Genomic DNA, 17,830 nt, shown 5'->3' on the forward strand with positions numbered 1-17,830 from the left:
TGGTGTATTATATCAGACCGGGAACACTGCAGTAGTGCATACGCACAGAAAGGTATTTTGGTTAAAGAACCGAAGGGTGCTATTAGTTCAAGAATTGTTTCTGGCTCACGGAAAAAGATTTATCGAATAATATTGGATGACTTATAATCTTATAATAATATGCAAGTACATAGATGTTTGGTTTATTTTAGGAAGAGATTAGTAGAAGAACGTCCAATCAAAGCGCAGCTGGGAGGTCACGTGACAACATTGCTGTCACAGCAACGTCCGGTTTATTTGATTTAGTCCCATCGAGAATGCAAAAGTATAAGCAACTTTCGATTCTAAAGTTCAAGACACTTAATCAAGATTGCTGATATGGTTTATTTTAAGAAGAGACTAGAAAACCCGTGGTCACAGGGAGGAAGGTAATAATATTCTTTGGTAGTCAGTTTTTGTAGCATCAAAAAATATCACAACTACACAGCCCATTAAAATGTAGCTCGCACTGAACACAACGTAGTCGTAATTACCACAAACCTGATAAAAATGATGTTAAAACGATCATTGCACGTGCATGTGCGTGTTTCAACACCATTACCATGGTTACTATGCAACTTCCTAGAAAACCCGTGGTCACAGGGTGGAAGCTAATAATAATATGTCATGGTTATCACAGTCATTCTGGCAAGCATGACCTGATGACCGCGGCTCTTATAATAGTTATACATTCTATACTATTATACCCCCTTTACTATTTTCCAGGCATTAAGTCTCATCGGAAGTCGTGTATTGGGAAGTGGGTTTTCTATTACAATTGTAAATGAATGGAAAAGCGAGCGACCGGATTCATTATCAGTATCATATTGCATTTGCGGACGGTTATTCAAATTAATATAGATAATATATATTCGCGGTCCTTGATATACGAACGGCCATAGTTGGTTAGTACGCACTTTACGTACTTTTAAAGCAAATTGCAAACTTTTCGTCGCCTCAAATAGTGTCTTTTATAAATCTTTAAAAAGCAACATTTATTTCCAAAATTGACTAGCTGGCAGTTTTACTAAACGGGTGATATACTCGTAAAATATTTGTTCCAAATATTAGATTTAGACCGTCAACGAGCGAGCGTGCTAAATCACTCTACAGTCGATCTTCGAGATACAACAGTTCTAAAAGGGCCCCCGACAGTTGAAACCAACTTGAATCGATGTATTTTCGGACGCTGATTCCGAATCACCCCCATAACATAGGGTTAAAATGCTCCCCTGGCGAGATATTGGCGAAAAACTGTCTCGATCACGTGATATGACCGTAAAAGGAAGTTAGTCTAATTTCTCGTTAGGGTTAAGGTTTCAGCATATGCTTTTGTTAAGGATTGGGTTAGGGTTAGGGTTGGGATCAGATTAGAGGGCCAGGGTTTTGAATAGTCGTTCAGGGCCAGCTAGAGAACAGGTTGAAGAAGTCACGTGACAGTCGATCAGTGTAAAGTGATTAATCATCATCCGTCAACGAGTCTAACTCGGCATGCGTTCTGTTACGGTAGGTTATAAACTACAAAATTTTCCCCGATATTAGCAACCGTTCACGAATTACCATGGATGTAAACTTTACGGCACTTCGTATGACTTAACTTTGTTGTTTAAGTGAAAAGTTTAAAATGTCTACCTTCTAGAATTTTTGGTCTAGGTAGGTAATGGTAGTGCGCCATTTACAGTAAGCCGACGGTAAGATGATTTTTTAGCGCTAATTTCGGCCAGCACAAAATTCTTGGAAAAAAAATGCATATTGTAATTGGGTAACCTTTCCTCGATAATTATTCGTAGGGCGCTGCCTCAGAGTCTCAAGCTCTAGAGTCCGGACCGCACTATAATTACCATTTTAAAAGGATACTGAGAAATCTCCTTTTGGAAATATGAATTAGTAGACAAATAATGCATGTGTTTTATTGCACATGAGGAATGTTTAATTAAAAAGGTATACATTTTCTACTACTCACAATATGTAAAAAATAGTCAGCTGGCAAACTTGTCCACTGTTGTCGCTGTTTAAGTTTTCATAACATTTTCCAGCCTGACTGGTAAGTTTGATTAAATGAAACATAAAACTCATAGCGACTTTAAGATTAAGTATGATAATAAAAATATGTCGTGATTATTAGTATACACATATTTTATTTAGTAAATACCCAGTGTTTATATAACGTAAAGTGAAACATCTCTATATACCAGGTACTTCGATATAATTACATCACCATCCTATTTTCTAGATACCAGGTTCATTCTATACCGTTTCCTACAAAATAACTGAGATATTTTTATATAAAATAAAGTCGACGTCTCTTCTATTTTCAGAAATATTGGATGGCCCACTGATAAGGTCCGAAAATGCAGATCCTTAAGTTTTTGTGGACCTACTCGTGAAACAATTATATTTTAACAAAATATGCAACATGCAGGTGAAATGGGCGGGTTAAAATTAAATTAAGTTAAAAATGTGGCCGATTGTTCAGTGTTCAAAATAAATAGGCCGAAATCTGTTAAAAAATCTACAGCATTCGAAGAAATCCTTAAAAAATGTCTGTTCAATATTCTGATTCCGGGAAGCATTCTCTTTACGCGATCAGCATCATATTTTACGATGAGATGGTGATTTTAGAGGATACGCCGGTAAAATCTCTAAAAAAGTGTGTTTCTAGAGCAAAACGCGCAGTTTTGCTAGTACTTAAGTTAAGTTTTCGAAATTGTCCAACATTCAAACGACGATTTGGCATCGAAGCAAGATGACGAGATCGTTGCTCTGAGCTTCGCGGAGCAACGATCTGGAAGGGTTGACATCGTCAATCAAGTCAACAGTCAAGTTCAGAATTGCTACTGAGAAGAGCTGTATAATTTTAGTTGTGCTGTCAAGTTTAGTATTGCTACTGAGAGTGAGAGGCCGTATTTCAGTTGTGTTGTCAAGTTTAGTATTGTTACTAGACTGAGAGACTCTTGCCATACGTTGCATGCAACATGTATCAAAGAGACTCCTCTGGTCAATTATAAATTCGTTAGATTTTGGTTTGGATGACTGCCGAGGATTGGAGGGATGTTTACTGACTATTTTATCATCTGATTTGGTAAAAGAAGGTCCAGTACTAGTAGTCACACAAGTATCCGGTCTAGCAAGAGAATCACTGTGTTCAGAGTCGGAAGTGGGGATTGCCTTTCAAGATTTTGGAACTGCTTCTCAGCTATAAAACTTTGAAGAATTCCTATTTCTCATATCATCAAGCTGAGGTGTGCTGGGAGTCTTCTCAGTGACTCAGATGTAGACTGAGAGTTGGGAAGTTTTGATCGACCAACTTGTGTTTCATGAGGTTTTCTGATAACCGATTTTACGTTTTCTGGTCCCGAAAATACTTCGTCAACTGTTCCTTCAGGCTTGTTGTCAATAAATTTGGTTTGTTTTGTAAGAGCAGAGTTCAGAATGGTCATCAACTTTATTACCAACCAGAAGCGTGTCACTGATAGATTCATCAGCAGACATCCACTCATGGTCAGGATTACCAAGCAGAGAAGTCAAAATTAACGGCAAATTGGCCCCAGGGGTCACTCCTCTCCAAGCTTGAAACTTCCCTCTCACGAGCAGCACTAATTGCAAACGGAAAAGACCGAGATCCTAAAGTGTTGAATCAAAGGGTAAATTGCTGTCCATCTCTGCTTCTGAACCCTCGCCTACGAATTAGGAGATGCTTCAGTCCAAATATATCTTCCTGAAGGGTCAGCTTCACCCTCAGCGGGAGGCGAACCAGGCACAATGAGTCTCGCAGACCCCGAAACTGGCGATTTTGACACGAGTCAATTTTAGAGCTACAGATAATACCCGATACTAATAAGTCCACTTCCTGATAGGTCAAAGAGAGAGAGAGAGAGAGAGAGAGAGAGAGAGAGAGAGAGAGAGAGAGAGAGAGAGAGAGAGAGAGAGAGAGAGAGAGAGAGAGAGAGAGAGAGAGAGAGAGAGAGAGAGAGAGAGAGAGAGAGAGAGAGAGAGAGAGAGAGAGAGAGAGAGAGAGAGAGAGAGAGAGAGAGAGAGAGAGAGAGAGAGAGAGAGAGAGAGAGAGAGAGAGAGAGAGAGAGAGAGAGAGAGAGAGAGAGAGAGAGAGAGAGAGAGAGAGAGAGAGAGAGAGAGAGAGAGAGAGAGAGAGAGAGAGAGAGAGAGAGAGAGAGAGAGAGAGAGAGAGAGAGAGAGAGAGAGATCAAAGAGTTATTATCCGCCTCCTGATCGTGGGTTTGTTACAGTCAACTATTGCTTTTCGCCAGATAGACTCAATTCTGTTTGGATTGAACTCTAAAAAGATAATAATATAAAATTAACTAGTAATAGTGAATACTAATAGTAATACTGTTATAGTTTCAAAGAGAAGTAAGGGGTCGTTCACACTTCACATAATTTACGTAATCAGCCGAGGGCGTTTTGGGTTTGTTATTCTCTATTGGAAAAGTATTCCAAGTGATTTGTATTCATATTATATTTTTATTCATAATATTTGTATACCGCTTAGTCTTTAAACATTCTGATGGCTCAAAGCAATTAAAGTATTATTTTGAAAAATTCTCGGAAAATACTTAATTTTCGTTATTATCCTCGCTCTAGTAATTTAAGTTTGTATTACAAAGAAAACTATTATGTATATTAGTTCTGAAGGTCATTATACCAAGCCATAAAAAACAACGTTGAAGTAGTTAAATTTATAACAACCCTGTGGATTTAACACATTATCAAAACCGCAAAATTAAAGTAGCTTTGCAAATAAAATTAATAATAAACAACTGAATCGCTGTATTTAAAATGCCCTGATATAGTCTGATTACGATCGGTCAAATTTAAAACAGTTTAACACTTTTACTAACATATCAGTTAGAATATTTCTAACATAGACTAAAAGTGTTATTTTAAGGCAAAATAGTACTGGAAGTTTCCAATAAAACCCTATAGGATAGTTGGGCAATAATAATTTAATTAGGTAATTTGACGAAAGTTAATTGAGGTTACATAACCTAGCTGAAACAGCTGAAAACGTAGATATACGGAACAATATCTGAGTGATATTAATAAAAAGTTTACATTTTTACTGGACGGTAACTACTGACTACAGCAGTGCAGCTGGATTTAAAAACTTAGTAAGATTTGTTAACTCACAGCTAGACTTACAATAAAAACCTATAGCTAAATGTTCATTGTTCTGACAACTCAATTCTTAGACATAATTATTGATTTACCCCACATTTTTAATATCGTGTAACCAGACGGAATATATCGCACAATCAGCGAATGTAGATATATTTTACTTAAGATGATGGAACCAGGAACAACTGTCTTTTTCACAGAGGTCAATCTTCTTAGGAAGGAACGGAAGATATGATGAAGAGGAGTGGAAAGGGTGGCAGTGTATTCTTTGGAAGGATGTTAAAGTTGGCAGCGCTCATAACCTGAGGAAAATAAAGTTTAACAGGTTTGTTGTTCAAAAACTACAGTACTAATCTGGACAAACTCAAAATTTTCAGACAGAAAATTATTATTTTGCCACGATGTAAACTGTAAAGTTTTCACCAGAAAGGCTAAAAATGAAATTGAAAAGGATTTAACTTATTACATTCATTGATTGCATTTAATTGATTAATGATGATGATGACATTGATTAAAGTTTAAATAATTAGAAAGATGATTATATAGAATTAGCGTTTCTGTGTGGTTGTATCAAGTATAATCTGCTAAAATTGAAACTCACCTTTTGTTCAATGAGGAAGTGAAGTTAGCTCTAACACAAAAAGAAGTTCTTGACTCGCAAACACCGCTTTCTTCTCTGAAAAAGTAAGGGAAGTTAGGGTATTTTTTATATAGGTAAATGATCGGGACAAACTCAACGTCGCGAGTTTTCGGCAAAAATCGTTATTTTGCCACAATACGAAGTTTTCATCAGAACGGCTAAAAATGAAATTGAAAAATTGAAAGGAATTTAACTTATTACATTCATTGATTGCATTGATTAAAAAGAAGAATTTTATTAAAGTTAAAATGATTACAATGATGATTTTATAGCATTAGTATATTCCGCTAAAATTGAAACTCACCTTTTGTTCAATGAGGAAGTGAAGTTAGCTCCAACACAAAAAGAAGTTCTTGACTCACAAACACGTGATACCCATATAAGGGATATAAACACCGCTTTCTTCTCTGAAACAGTAAGGGTATAATATATTATACGGGTAAATTATCGACCATCTCCTATTACAAACACCTTAGGCTTTATCAAACATTAATTTAAAAGTGCAACATGGTGGTGGTGCTCGTATTGGAACAACAACAGTAACCATGGTAACCATGGTTACCTATATAGAGATCTCATGGTATACTAATGGCACGTGATGCCCATATAAGGGATATATTGTATCCCGAGTACCAAATTGATTTTTCACTGAATATAATATCATTGAAAGCAATACGTAGATGTGATTAATTCAACATAACCATAATTTCAACCTGAAGTATCAGTGAAGGAGTACAGGAGATAATGTGGGCGTGATTTGGAAGATAAGTGTCCTTATATGGGCATCACGTGTCTTTCAGTCGCCTTTCAGTCACATCTCCTGAGATGTTATTGTATAGATACATAATTAAGCTATATTTATGCAATAGGAAATGTCTTTATAATCATGATAATAATAGAAATCTTTATGAAAGACATGTTTCCAATTTACAAGGGATAACAAAACGTTTCTAGATAACTTGTACAGGAAACTTATTTTAAATTATTTAAAACAGTCGATATATAGTATACACGTGATCCACCCACTTTAATCTCAATTTACCAAATTAGTGCAGGTGTCTCAACAGGATCAATTAAACGTGAGTGTCTAGGGTTACCATAGCGACCAACTAAACCACAAGTAAACTGCTCCTGATCACTGCTTTTCACTGATCCTCGCCTAGTGAGAAACAAATTAGATAAAACAAGGTTATTTCCTGACTTTCTACGGGCTTGTCCCTTTTGCTATTTAGTAAATACCAGAATTATAGAATACTTAAAAACCCTACGTGAACTCGTATCATTTTGAAGAACGAAACAAAGTAAGTAACCTAAAGTGAAATTTGTAACAAATCTTAGGATCATTAAAAGCAAGTGGTAATAAACGAAAATTAAAATTACCTGTTATTTGAGAACTCAAATGTAGCGATTCTTGAGTTGCTTGCGGAGGTTTTTGTCTTTAAAGAGTCGGGTTGGATAGTGTTAAGTTGAGAAGGATAAAGAAAGTATAAAAAGAGAATTAATGATAATAAGATTAAGGTGAAAGGATAAAAATATCATCTTTGTATCCGTGAAAAGTATGAAATTGTTTCCTTTATAGAGAAAGCACTTCTGATGAAAGTTGTGAACACCGGTTCTCATCCTTAGATTAGATCTGTTGTGTCTTCTTCAAGGTGGGTTCTTGAAACTTTTGAATGATACGATAGGCATCATTTAATACTTACAAATAATAAATAAAACATAATAATAAAATACATAATAAAGCTTTTAAACTATACATGCGAGTCTTGGAATACCCCGTGTTCGTCTTCTGCTGGTGTAATGTCAGCTTCTACATTCTGAGCTTCAATATCACTGATTTCCTCTTCCTGTATGTTTGCTAGAAGTGTGCTACGTTCCGTTTCATTTTCACAACGATGAGTCTGAGTTGATAGTGGCAGGGTTGACAAAGGAAGTTCATCTGAAGTAGTCTTACATCTGCAACAGATAGATTTAGAGCAAGACTTTTTGAAATAAGAGATTGGACAGCAGGCGGAAGCTTGTTCTTTTTGTTCTTCATCCTTCCCATTTTTCGGAAGTTTTGCTTCGCTAAACTTTCTTAACAATATAGCTGCTGCAAGAAAGATAATCATCAGGATCACTAATACGATGATCACCCATTTCGGCTCCATCAGGCCTAAGTCTTGTCTCGAGATAAACAACGTCAAAGATACATGTACCACATTATTAACCCATATCCGCAGATAAAGGCTGACTTCATTCGGAAGTTTTTAAAAATCGTTTTATTGACCTGGAAAATATAAGAAAGCAAAGTTATGAGGGTAGTTGAAATAATTAGTAGTATTAGGTAGAGCCATCCCTGGTATTTGAAGATATCAGTATTCCTACCGCAGGGGTAGTTATTCTCAACATAAACCGCGCCTATAACTCCCTCGACAAACATGTAGGTTGATATGACCATCATCTCTTTCCAGGTCCTTAAAGTTTTGTAGCCTACTTCTGAGGGGGAAATAAGATATGCATTCGGTCGACGTAGCGAAATGACAATAACATCTCTAAAACTGAATAGCAGGAGAGACCACATATCACCAATACGTCGTAGTATCGTAAGATCTTCTTCTTTATCCTTTGAACTTGGTATTTTCTGCTTGCTTGCTATACTTATCGTGATCTTATTAACAACAAACCAAACTAAAGTTGATTAGTCCAAGATATCCAGCAACATAGAAGTGATTGGGGACTGAGTGCATTACTGCTGCAAATAGGAAGAGTCTAGAAGGGATCATCAGAACATAAGCTATATACAATAGCACGAGGGAAACAGTAGACATCTTTGGTGTTGCTGGATGGAGTTTCCGAAGTATCACTTCCAAACCGATCACGCTGTTGGGAATCTTCACAAACGGCACTATCATTGAATATACTTCCACCCATGACGCGCATATCTTTAATCTCAGTAGGTTTTCGACACACACAAAATCCCCTGAATCGTAATCGAAACTATGATAGTCCGTACATCCAGAGCTTCTGAAGTCCCCATCTTTCCTCAAAATGTTGAAGTAGATCTGAAAAATGTAAAACTGGATAAGAAGCTCAGGAATCTGTTCCGTTATCATATAGTATTGGGCAAGAGATTTGTCTTTGGCCTGCTGCCTATAGATGACTCGTAATTTAGAAGGTGAGTGCGTGAGAAATTGCAGACGATCAACAACTGGACGGAGCCAAAATATCGAGAGTACGTTGAAAAATCCGGCTCTAACAGATGTTGATATTGATGAATGTCCTTTTACTTTGAACGGCCAAAAGAATCGTCCTAGATATTTAAATGGCACCCACAATTCATGCCCATAGTTAAGTTCAGAACCTTTCCAATCTTCTGGTGTAAATGTGACTTTTCCAAGATTTGTCCGGAGTTGCTCTATCCCAGTAGCAAATGTTGAAATTGAAGAGCGGATATTCTCGTGGAACAACGTCACAAAAACAAGGACTAGCATTAGTATCCCTAATCTTGAAGAAAAGCCGTTTAGCGTTTTGTAGCCTACATAAACATCAGAAGCAATGTCGGAGATATGAATTAATATTGCAAATAAGCAGGTAAAATAGTCAAAGCTTCCTCGAACAGTACACTTGTGCGAAAACTTGCTAATGCATGCAGAAAACAGACACTTTTCGATGTCCTCTTTAATATTTTCTATGGGAGCGCAGCATCCTTGATCGTTCTCCTTCAAATAGGTTTTAGCAATACATTTTGCTACAAGTTTTGCGTCAATGTCTCCTTCATATCCTTCATCTGAAATTCTATCTATTTGGGCGGAAAATCTTTCGAAAACAGCCTCTCCCAATGTTTCTCGAAGAACCTTTTTAAAAGCGTCCTTTTCGAACGCTTCTTTAGACTTCTTTGCTTCTTTGGATTTCTTTGGACTGTCTGGAGACTCGACCTCACTTAGAAGGCTTACATTTCTGGGATCTTGAGACTCGACCTCACCACAGTCACATTTGATGTTAGCCTGCAAACTTACGTACAATACATTCAATAAACTTGATATCTTTGTGTCATTATCGTGTAGATCTACGAAGATGTCAACAAGTGTTTTGAAGACTGAACTTTTACAGAACACATATATTGCCTGGTTGTTATCCACTTGCTCCATATTGACACAGCCTAATTCGTGAAGGTATTTAACTATATAAGCATGACCTTGCTCAGCAGCAGCGAGAAAGGGGGTATAACCTAAATTATTAACGTGGTTCTTATCCACGCCATCGACTTGGCACATTTGTTTCACAATGTCCAAATAACCCATCCTAGCAGCTATCAGGAGAGGAGTATCACCTTTCTTATTCTCCAATTTAACATTAATATCACTGTGTGTTAACAGCTCTTTTACAACATCTGTGTGACCCTTTCTAAGTGCTATGTACAGTGGTGTACCTGACTCACCCTCCCAGTTAACATTAATATTACTGTGTGTTAACAGCTCTTTTACAACATCTGTGTGACCCTTCTAAGCTGCTATGTACAGTGGTGTACCTGACACACCCTCCCAGTTAACATCAGTATTACTGTGTGTTAACAGCTCTTTTACAACCTCTGTGTGACCCTTCTCAGCTGCTACGTACAGTGGTGTACCTAACTCACCACCCTTGTTAACATCAGTATTACTGTGTGTTAACAGCTCTTTTACAACATCTGTGTGACCCTGCTTAGCTGCTATGTATAACAGTGATGTACCTGACAGACCCTCCTTGTTAACAGCAATATCACGGTGTTTTAACAGCTGTTTTACAACCTCTGTGTGACCCAGCAGAGCTGCTCTGTACAGTGGTGTACTTGACGCATCCTCCTTATTAACATCAATATTACTGTGTGTTAACAGCTCTTTTACAACCTCTGTGTGACCCCACTGAACTGCTATGCACAGTGGTGTACGTGACTCATCCCCCTTATTAACATCAATATCACAGTGTGTTAACAGCTCTTTTACAACCTCTGTGTAACCCTGATCAGCTGCTATGTGAAGTGGTGTACCTAACTCACCACCCTTATTAACAGCAATATCACGGTGTGTTAACAGCTCTTTTACAACCTCTGTGTGACCCCACTGAGCTGCTCTGTACAGTGGTGTACCTGACTCATCCCCCTTATTAACATCAATATCACGGTGTGTTAACAGCTCTTTTACAACCTCTGTGTTACCCTACTGAGCTGCTATGTACAGTGGTGTACCTGACTCATCCCCCTTATTAACATCAATATTACTGTGTGTTAACAGCTCTTTTACAACCTCTGTGTGACGCCACTGAGCTGCTATACACAGTGGTGTACCTGACTCATCCCCCTTATTAACATCAATATCACTGTGTGTTAACAGCTCTTTTACAACCTCTGTGTAACCCTGATCAGCTGCTATGTACAGTGGTGTACTTGACTCATCCCCCTTATTAACATCAATATTACTGTGTGTTAACAGCTCTTTTACAACGTCTGTGTTACCCTGCTTAGCTGCTACGTACAGTTCAGTGCTCTGGTCAGACATCTTTACTGGTAGTTACCTAGAGAAATGTTAGTAGTCAGTAACTGTGTTGTACAGTTCAGTGTTGTGTTTTACAGTTCAGTGTTGTGATTTACAGTTCTGTGTTGTGTTTTACAGTTCAGTGTTGTGATTTACAGTTCAGTGTTGTGTTTTACAGTTCAGTGTTGTGTTTTACAGTTCAGTGTTGTAATTTACAGTGCAGTGTTGTGATTTACAGTTCAGTGTTGTGTTTTACAGTTCAGTGTTGTGTTTTACAGTTCAGTGTTGTGTTATACAGTTCAGTGTTATGATTAACAGTTCAGTGTTGTGTTTTACAGTTCAGTGTTGTGATTTACAGTTCAGTGTTGTGTTTTACAGTTCAGTGTTGTGTTTTACAGTTCAGTGTTGTGTTTTACAGTTCAGTGTTGTGTTTTACAGTTCAGTGTTGTGTTTTACAGTTCAGTGTTGTGTTTTACAGTTCAGTGTTGTGATTTACAGTTCAGTGTTGTGTTATACAGTTCAGTGTTGTAATTTACAGTTCAGTGCTGTGTTTTACAGTTCAGTGTTGTGTTTTACAGTTCAGTGTTGTGTTTTACAGTTCAGTGTTGAGTTTTACAGTTCAGTGTTGTGATTTACAGTTCAGTGTTGTGATCAAAACTTCTGAAAATCAAACTTCAGTCAGTGACAAAGATCAACGCCAACAGGCCCAATGTGCCTGCCATTGAGCGCCTGAGGGATAGTACTACGGTTTTAGAGTACAATGTGGCTCTTCAAAACCGATTTGCAAGTCTGGATAGTGAGGTCGACCTCGAGGATATGTGGCGTAATCTCAGTCAGACCGTCACTGATGTCTCACTGGAGGTACTAGGCAAAAGACCCCGGAAGGCAAAGGAGCAACACCTGTCACGGAAGACCAAGGATTTATTGATTCAGCGGGCACAGTTTAAGCGCAAAGACCCAAACTCAGACGCGAACAGGTCAGAGTATTCTAAACTTAATAAGTTAGTCAAGAAAAGCAGCAAGTTAGACGACAATAACTGGGCAGTTAGAGTAGCTACTGATCTTGAGGAAGCAGCGAGCAAAGGTCCAGCAGCGTGAGGATTGGGCAAAATCAAAAGACTTTAAAACAAAATTCCACTTTTTTCGGGGGAAACATCCTAACCCAGGCCAAAGATCATCTGTCAACACTGAGATGCTAGAGAGCCACCGTAAGGCCTGAAATACGACGTCCAGAACACAAATGCTAAATCAAGAAGAAAGTACCCCCAACATGATATAAATAGTGCAGCAAACACAAAACAAGAGTCCATAATGAGCATTATGAGCAATGTTGGATACACATATTTAAAGCTAGATATCTCCCGCTCACATTCAAACAGACACTGAACCCGCTACGGGTCGTGGTCAGAAGGAACATTAACCCTGCAACGTGCCCCGTTCAATAAGGAGGGGATTTAAAAAAATATCATTCATATATTTATATTATTAGCTTCAGTTACCAGGTCATGCTAAAGAATACGTGAGCCAAATCCATTCAAGTTCCTTTCTAGGAATTTTCGTATAAGTAGGTAATGGCCTTCGCAACTATTTTATAATATATGTACAAAGTAAATTATAACGTTTGGCCAAGTAAATTTCACGGTTGCAGGAACGCCGCTCGTTGCAGTGAAATAGCAGAGATATAGCCGGGCAAAATGTAGTTACTAAGCAACGGATAGCAATGAAGTAAAACAATACACACGCTCCATACTCGTCAATCGAAAAGCCTGTAAAACAGGTCTAAGAATAATGCGAATAATATGCCAACTAGCTGTAACACAGCCCGATGGAAGTGCTTTACAGGACAGCACCACGCTCACGTGACTTCCTAAAATGAAATTAGATGACCGCTTTTCCAGACCAATACTCATTACGTAATGCGGTGAAAGCAGAAATGTAGTTGATTAAGTATACAAAGGCGTGTTTCGATTTTCTACCAGCGCTGAAACCACAAAAATCAACGTTTTTCCGTCGAGAATATCGACCAAGGAACACTTTTAGGGGTTCTATAAAATGAAGGAGAAGCCTCAAATTGCTAGGTGGGTGGGCAGGAGTTTACTATGGTTACAGTTACAACCAGTAGACACTGTTACTATTGTTACTTTGGTTACAGTTACACCAGTAACACTGTTACTATGTGTTACTATGGTTACAGTTACACCATAACACTGTTTACTATGTGTATCACTATTTACAGTTACAACACCAGAACCCTGTTACTATGTCGTCATAATAACAGTGTTAATAATATAGAGAGAATATTATATTGAACATCACCGCTGACTATGAAGATGTGAAGACAGATAGACAAGGGAGAGTGGTATGAAGAGTGGATGCCTAACACGTCTTCAGGAGAGGAACAATGTTAGCATGCCTAACACAAGTAGGACTTAGCATGAAACGTCCACTTGACCAAGTGGGATCAAAACTGAAAAACAGTCAACTGATCGGCCCCTTGTCATAATCCTAAGAGTCCTGTGTGATTGGCAGGTATTTTAGACACGTCCAGCTATTGGTTTATATGGTAACCAGCTATTGGCAAACGAGTGAAACATTTTCTAACTATAAAACAACCTTCCTATCGTAATGAACCACGTGGATCTAAGAGTAACAGATGTTTGTCGTCCCTGTTTTAAATTTCAGATTTTGGTTCCGCAGGAGAAAAAGGCCTATTTCGGGATTACTTTGACGGTTTTACCTATGAAAGGATGACAGTTCAGGTTTCCAGGTTGTATCTTTTATAGGAAATACCACAAATTGTACCCGGTCTATTGTACACGGAGTCCCACTATGTAAGTGAAAACGTACCGGTGAGAGTGGGTACTACGGTTAGTAACAAAGTGCATTATCAGTACATCTCACCAGATCAATAAGTAAGCTACAAGTTAAGCATTAAATTAAAGAGTGAACAAAATTTAACGAGCGCTCGAAAATAGCTAAAAATGTGGTTAAAAAGAGCCATCCCACCGATACCTATACCCAGACTAACCCATCAAATCTGTCCTCTATCACGGATTAACAATTTAAAAATAAAAACATGAGAAAAATAGGAGTAGCAGATATCCCGTACATTCACTTTATCGAATTACTTAGTAGTTTTAGGATAATAAAGATTTTTAAAACTCCTGATTTTATATTATTGGATTAGCTTGTCAATGACATGTCCATCTGGGATTTGGTAATCCTGTCTGCACTTTCTCCTTTATAAATATTGTACTGTGTTATAGAGGTGAAACTATCGGACTGAAGGATCTTTGCCACCCCATATAAAAAAAGCTACTAGAATACATTATATATACGCTTAAAGAGAGAGGTAATGTTGTACAGACTGTTATTGCAAGACAAGCGAATGGTAGTAAAGAGTTAAAAGTAATCAAGCAACGATCGTGAAAATATCAACCGAAACATTTTAGGTTTTCAAAGCCACGCCGACAACAACCGCTAGTATAGTTAGTGACATATAAAATTTAATAAATATTAAAATTCCATTATCCATACTACATATTTACTATACAGAGTACATAAATTATGACTATTACATCACAAGCAGCAAAACAGATTTCTGCTTTATATAACATATTATTTTATGCAATACCGCTAATCTCATGAGAAAATATTAATTATTTGTGTATTTTAGAAGGACGGCGTAATCCACACGATGGGCGGCGGGTTAGAGGGCTGTGGATTGGTGATTCGTGCAGCTTGCCTTTCATTGTTTACTCTTACAAGCCGTATGATTGGTTTTGTATTTTTATTATGAAGCAATTTGATAGATTCGCATACTGTTATGAGCAATATGATTGTACATGAATTTCAATAAATGTTATATCTTTATATCGCAGTGGAGATAGCACTGTGGCTGTATTTCATATTGAAATCTAAATCCTCTCTCTTTGGACTGTCGTTTTTCCGCGAGAATTCTAATTTGGCCTCTCCAAGCATCACTGCAACTACATAACAATACACAGCCCAATGTTTATATCAGACATCGCCAACAAATCCATTACGAGACAACACAGAGCCATTCCATAAATTCCTGGGCGTCCACCTCCGCAAGCAATTCCTCCAAATTCGTCCACCTGGCGTCCACCTGGCGTCCACCTCCGCAAGCAATCCTCACAAAACCTGGCGTCCACCTGGCGTCCACCTGCGTCCACCCGGCGCCCACCAGCGTCCCACCGGCGTCACCTGGCGTCACTGGCCGTCCACCTGGCGTCCACCTGGCTCTCACCTGGCGTCCCCCTGGCTTCCCCCCTGGCGTCCACCTTGCTCCAACCTTGCGTCCACCAGGCGTCCCACCTGTCGTCCCACCTGGCGTCCACCTGCCGTCCACACTGTCGTCCCACCTGGCGTCCACCTGGCGTCCACCTGGCGTCCACTGGCGTCCCACCTGGCGGCCACCTGGCGTCCACCTGCGTCCACCTGGCGTCCACACTGGCGTCCACCTGCGCCCACCTGGCGTCCCACCTAACATAGATTTCCAATTCTGAGTCCTTTTCGAGCAGCGGCCGGTTTCTGCCCACTGACTGGAAGAAGTGGGGATATTCAACAACAAACAAGACCTGGCGTACCTTTTATACTCTAACGTGCATCACACATTATATCTCATAATATGTTAATAATGTTAATATTGTTTGCAACATGCGGTTAGTATAGAGCTAATGTTTTGAGATCTATTTAACGTTTGGAGCGACTGGTGATGAATGTTGTAAGATTTATACTGTTGTAGTTTTAACACCAACGTAAAAGTTGTGGTATCAGCCGAGTATAAGGTACGCTATTAGCTCGGGCCTAGCACCCTGCAGTCTGAACATTATAGATATTGAGGTTTTTTTAAATAAATAAATGAAATGTCAGCTGTATTTTGTTCGAATGTTAGGAGAAAATAAAGATAGGTATGATAACCGAGCACCATGTTAAAATGCAGATTTGCAGTTCCTCACTTTATACACACAATTCTCAACGTTCTTTGTAAACCAACTGTTGTTTACTAATTATCACAATACCATAATACAATATAGAATCATATGCGTTCTCATTTATTCAAGATATTCAATACCCCTTACTTTAAAAACAGTGGATAATAAAAATTAATCTACAACAACGTCATTCGTTAACAACCCCCGTTAAAATATATTCTCCTCCATCATTCTAACTAACAATAGGTGACCCTTACTGCCTAATAGAGCCAGCTACTCCATCATTCTAACTAACAATAGTGCCCTTACGGCTGTAGAGCCCATCTACTCCAGCATTCTAACTAACAATATGTGCCCATACTGCTATAGAGCCCAGCTACTCCATCATTCTAACGAACATATGTGCCCTTACTGCTGTAAGCCCCCAGCGACTCCACATCATTCTAACTAACATATGTGCCCTTTACTGCTAATGCCCAGCTACTCCATCCATACTAACTAACTATATGTGACCTTACTGCTATAGGCCCAGCACTCATCATTCTAACTAACCAAATGTTGACCTTACTCTATAGAGCCCAGCGACACACCATCAGTCTAACTAACAATAAGTGCCCTTACTCCTGTAGAGCCCATCTACTCCATCATTTCCTAACTAACAATATGTGCCCTTACTGCTGGAGAGCCCAGCTACTCCATCATTCTAACTAAACAATATGTGCCATTACTGCTATAGAGCCCACTACTCCATCTTCTAACTAACAATATGTGTCCTTACTGCTATAAGCCCGCTACTCCATCATTTCTATATTAACAATATGTGCCCTTACGGCTATAGAGCCCAGCTACTCCACATTCTAACTACAATAGTGCCCTTACAGCTATAGAGCCCAGCTACTCATCATTCTAACTAACAATCTGTGCCCTTACTGCTAAAGGCCCACTACTCCATCATTCGAACTAACAATATGTGCCCTTACTGCTATAGACCCAGCTACTCCATCATTCTAACTTAAACAATATGTGCCCTTCACTGCTATAAGCCCAGCTACTCCATCATTCTAACTAACAATATGTGCCCTTACTGCTATAGAGAGCCTCAGCTACTCCATCATTCTACTAACAATAGTGCCCTTACTGCTATAGAGCCATCTACTCCATCATTCTAACAACAATATGCCCTTACAGCTATAGAGCCCAGCTACTCCCATCATTCTAACTAACAATAATGTGCCCTTACTGCGATAGACCCAGCTACACATCATTCTAACTAACAATATGTACCCTTAATACTGCTATGAGAGCCCCAGCTACTCCATCATTTCTAACTACAATATGTGTCCTTAATGCAGACAGAAGCCCAGCACTCCATCATTCTACAACCCATGACTGACCATCATACTGCTATAGGCCCAGCTACTCCATCATTCTAACTAACAATATGTCCCTTACTGCTATAGAGCCCAGCTACTCCATCCCCCCCCCATTCTAACTAACAATATGTGTCCCTTACTGCTGTAGATCCCACTACTCCACATTCTAACGAACAATATGTACCTACTGCTATAACCCAGCTAACGGAGCTAAAT

At 38.8% G+C, this 17,830-nt stretch overlaps 2 protein-coding genes across 5 annotated transcripts in view; both read right to left on the reverse strand.

Annotated features, from left to right (window-relative positions):
* Positions 1-10,295, reverse strand: part of LOC134825514 (uncharacterized) — a 68,804-nt gene extending 58,509 nt beyond the window's left edge. The window contains exons 1-7 of one of the 4 annotated variants that reach the window (XM_063837742.1): positions 10,236-10,295; positions 7,172-10,151; positions 6,834-6,950; positions 6,505-6,611; positions 6,096-6,198; positions 5,753-5,827; positions 4,648-5,453 (exon numbers count right to left, since the gene is read on the reverse strand). In XM_063837742.1, the coding sequence (XP_063693812.1) occupies positions 8,446-10,074 (1,629 nt within the window). In that variant the 5' untranslated portion in view covers positions 10,075-10,151; positions 10,236-10,295 and the 3' untranslated portion in view covers positions 4,648-5,453; positions 5,753-5,827; positions 6,096-6,198; ... (1 more) ...; positions 6,834-6,950; positions 7,172-8,445. Of the gene's footprint in view, positions 1-4,647; positions 5,454-5,752; positions 5,828-6,095; positions 6,199-6,504; positions 6,612-6,833; positions 6,951-7,171 lie in introns of those variants that run through there. The other 3 variants (XM_063837741.1, XM_063837744.1, XM_063837743.1) reach the window with 3 other exon arrangements.
* LOC134824835 (protein fem-1 homolog B-like) lies at positions 10,276-11,307 on the reverse strand. Its single transcript, XM_063836811.1, has 2 exons — positions 11,097-11,307; positions 10,276-10,682 (listed from the first exon to the last, which is right to left on the reverse strand). The coding sequence occupies exons 1-2, from the start codon at positions 11,305-11,307 to the stop codon at positions 10,276-10,278; spliced, it is 618 nt and encodes a 205-aa protein (XP_063692881.1).
* Positions 11,308-17,830: the final 6,523 nt, after the last annotated feature.

This window comes from Bolinopsis microptera, chromosome 13 (genome assembly GCF_026151205.1).
Source record: "Bolinopsis microptera isolate Bmic1 chromosome 13, MBARI_Bmic_1.0, whole genome shotgun sequence".
NCBI classification, from domain to species: domain Eukaryota; kingdom Metazoa; phylum Ctenophora; class Tentaculata; order Lobata; family Bolinopsidae; genus Bolinopsis; species Bolinopsis microptera.

Coding starts and splice junctions, on each gene's coding strand:
- LOC134824835 (XM_063836811.1), bottom strand. CDS start 11,307: ATGTCTGACCAGAGCACTGAACTGTACGTAGCAGCTAAGCAGGGTAAC. Junction 10,683..11,096: donor TAATAAGGGGGATGAGTCAG/GTACACCACTGT, acceptor CACTGTGCATAG/CAGTTCAGTGGGGTCACACA.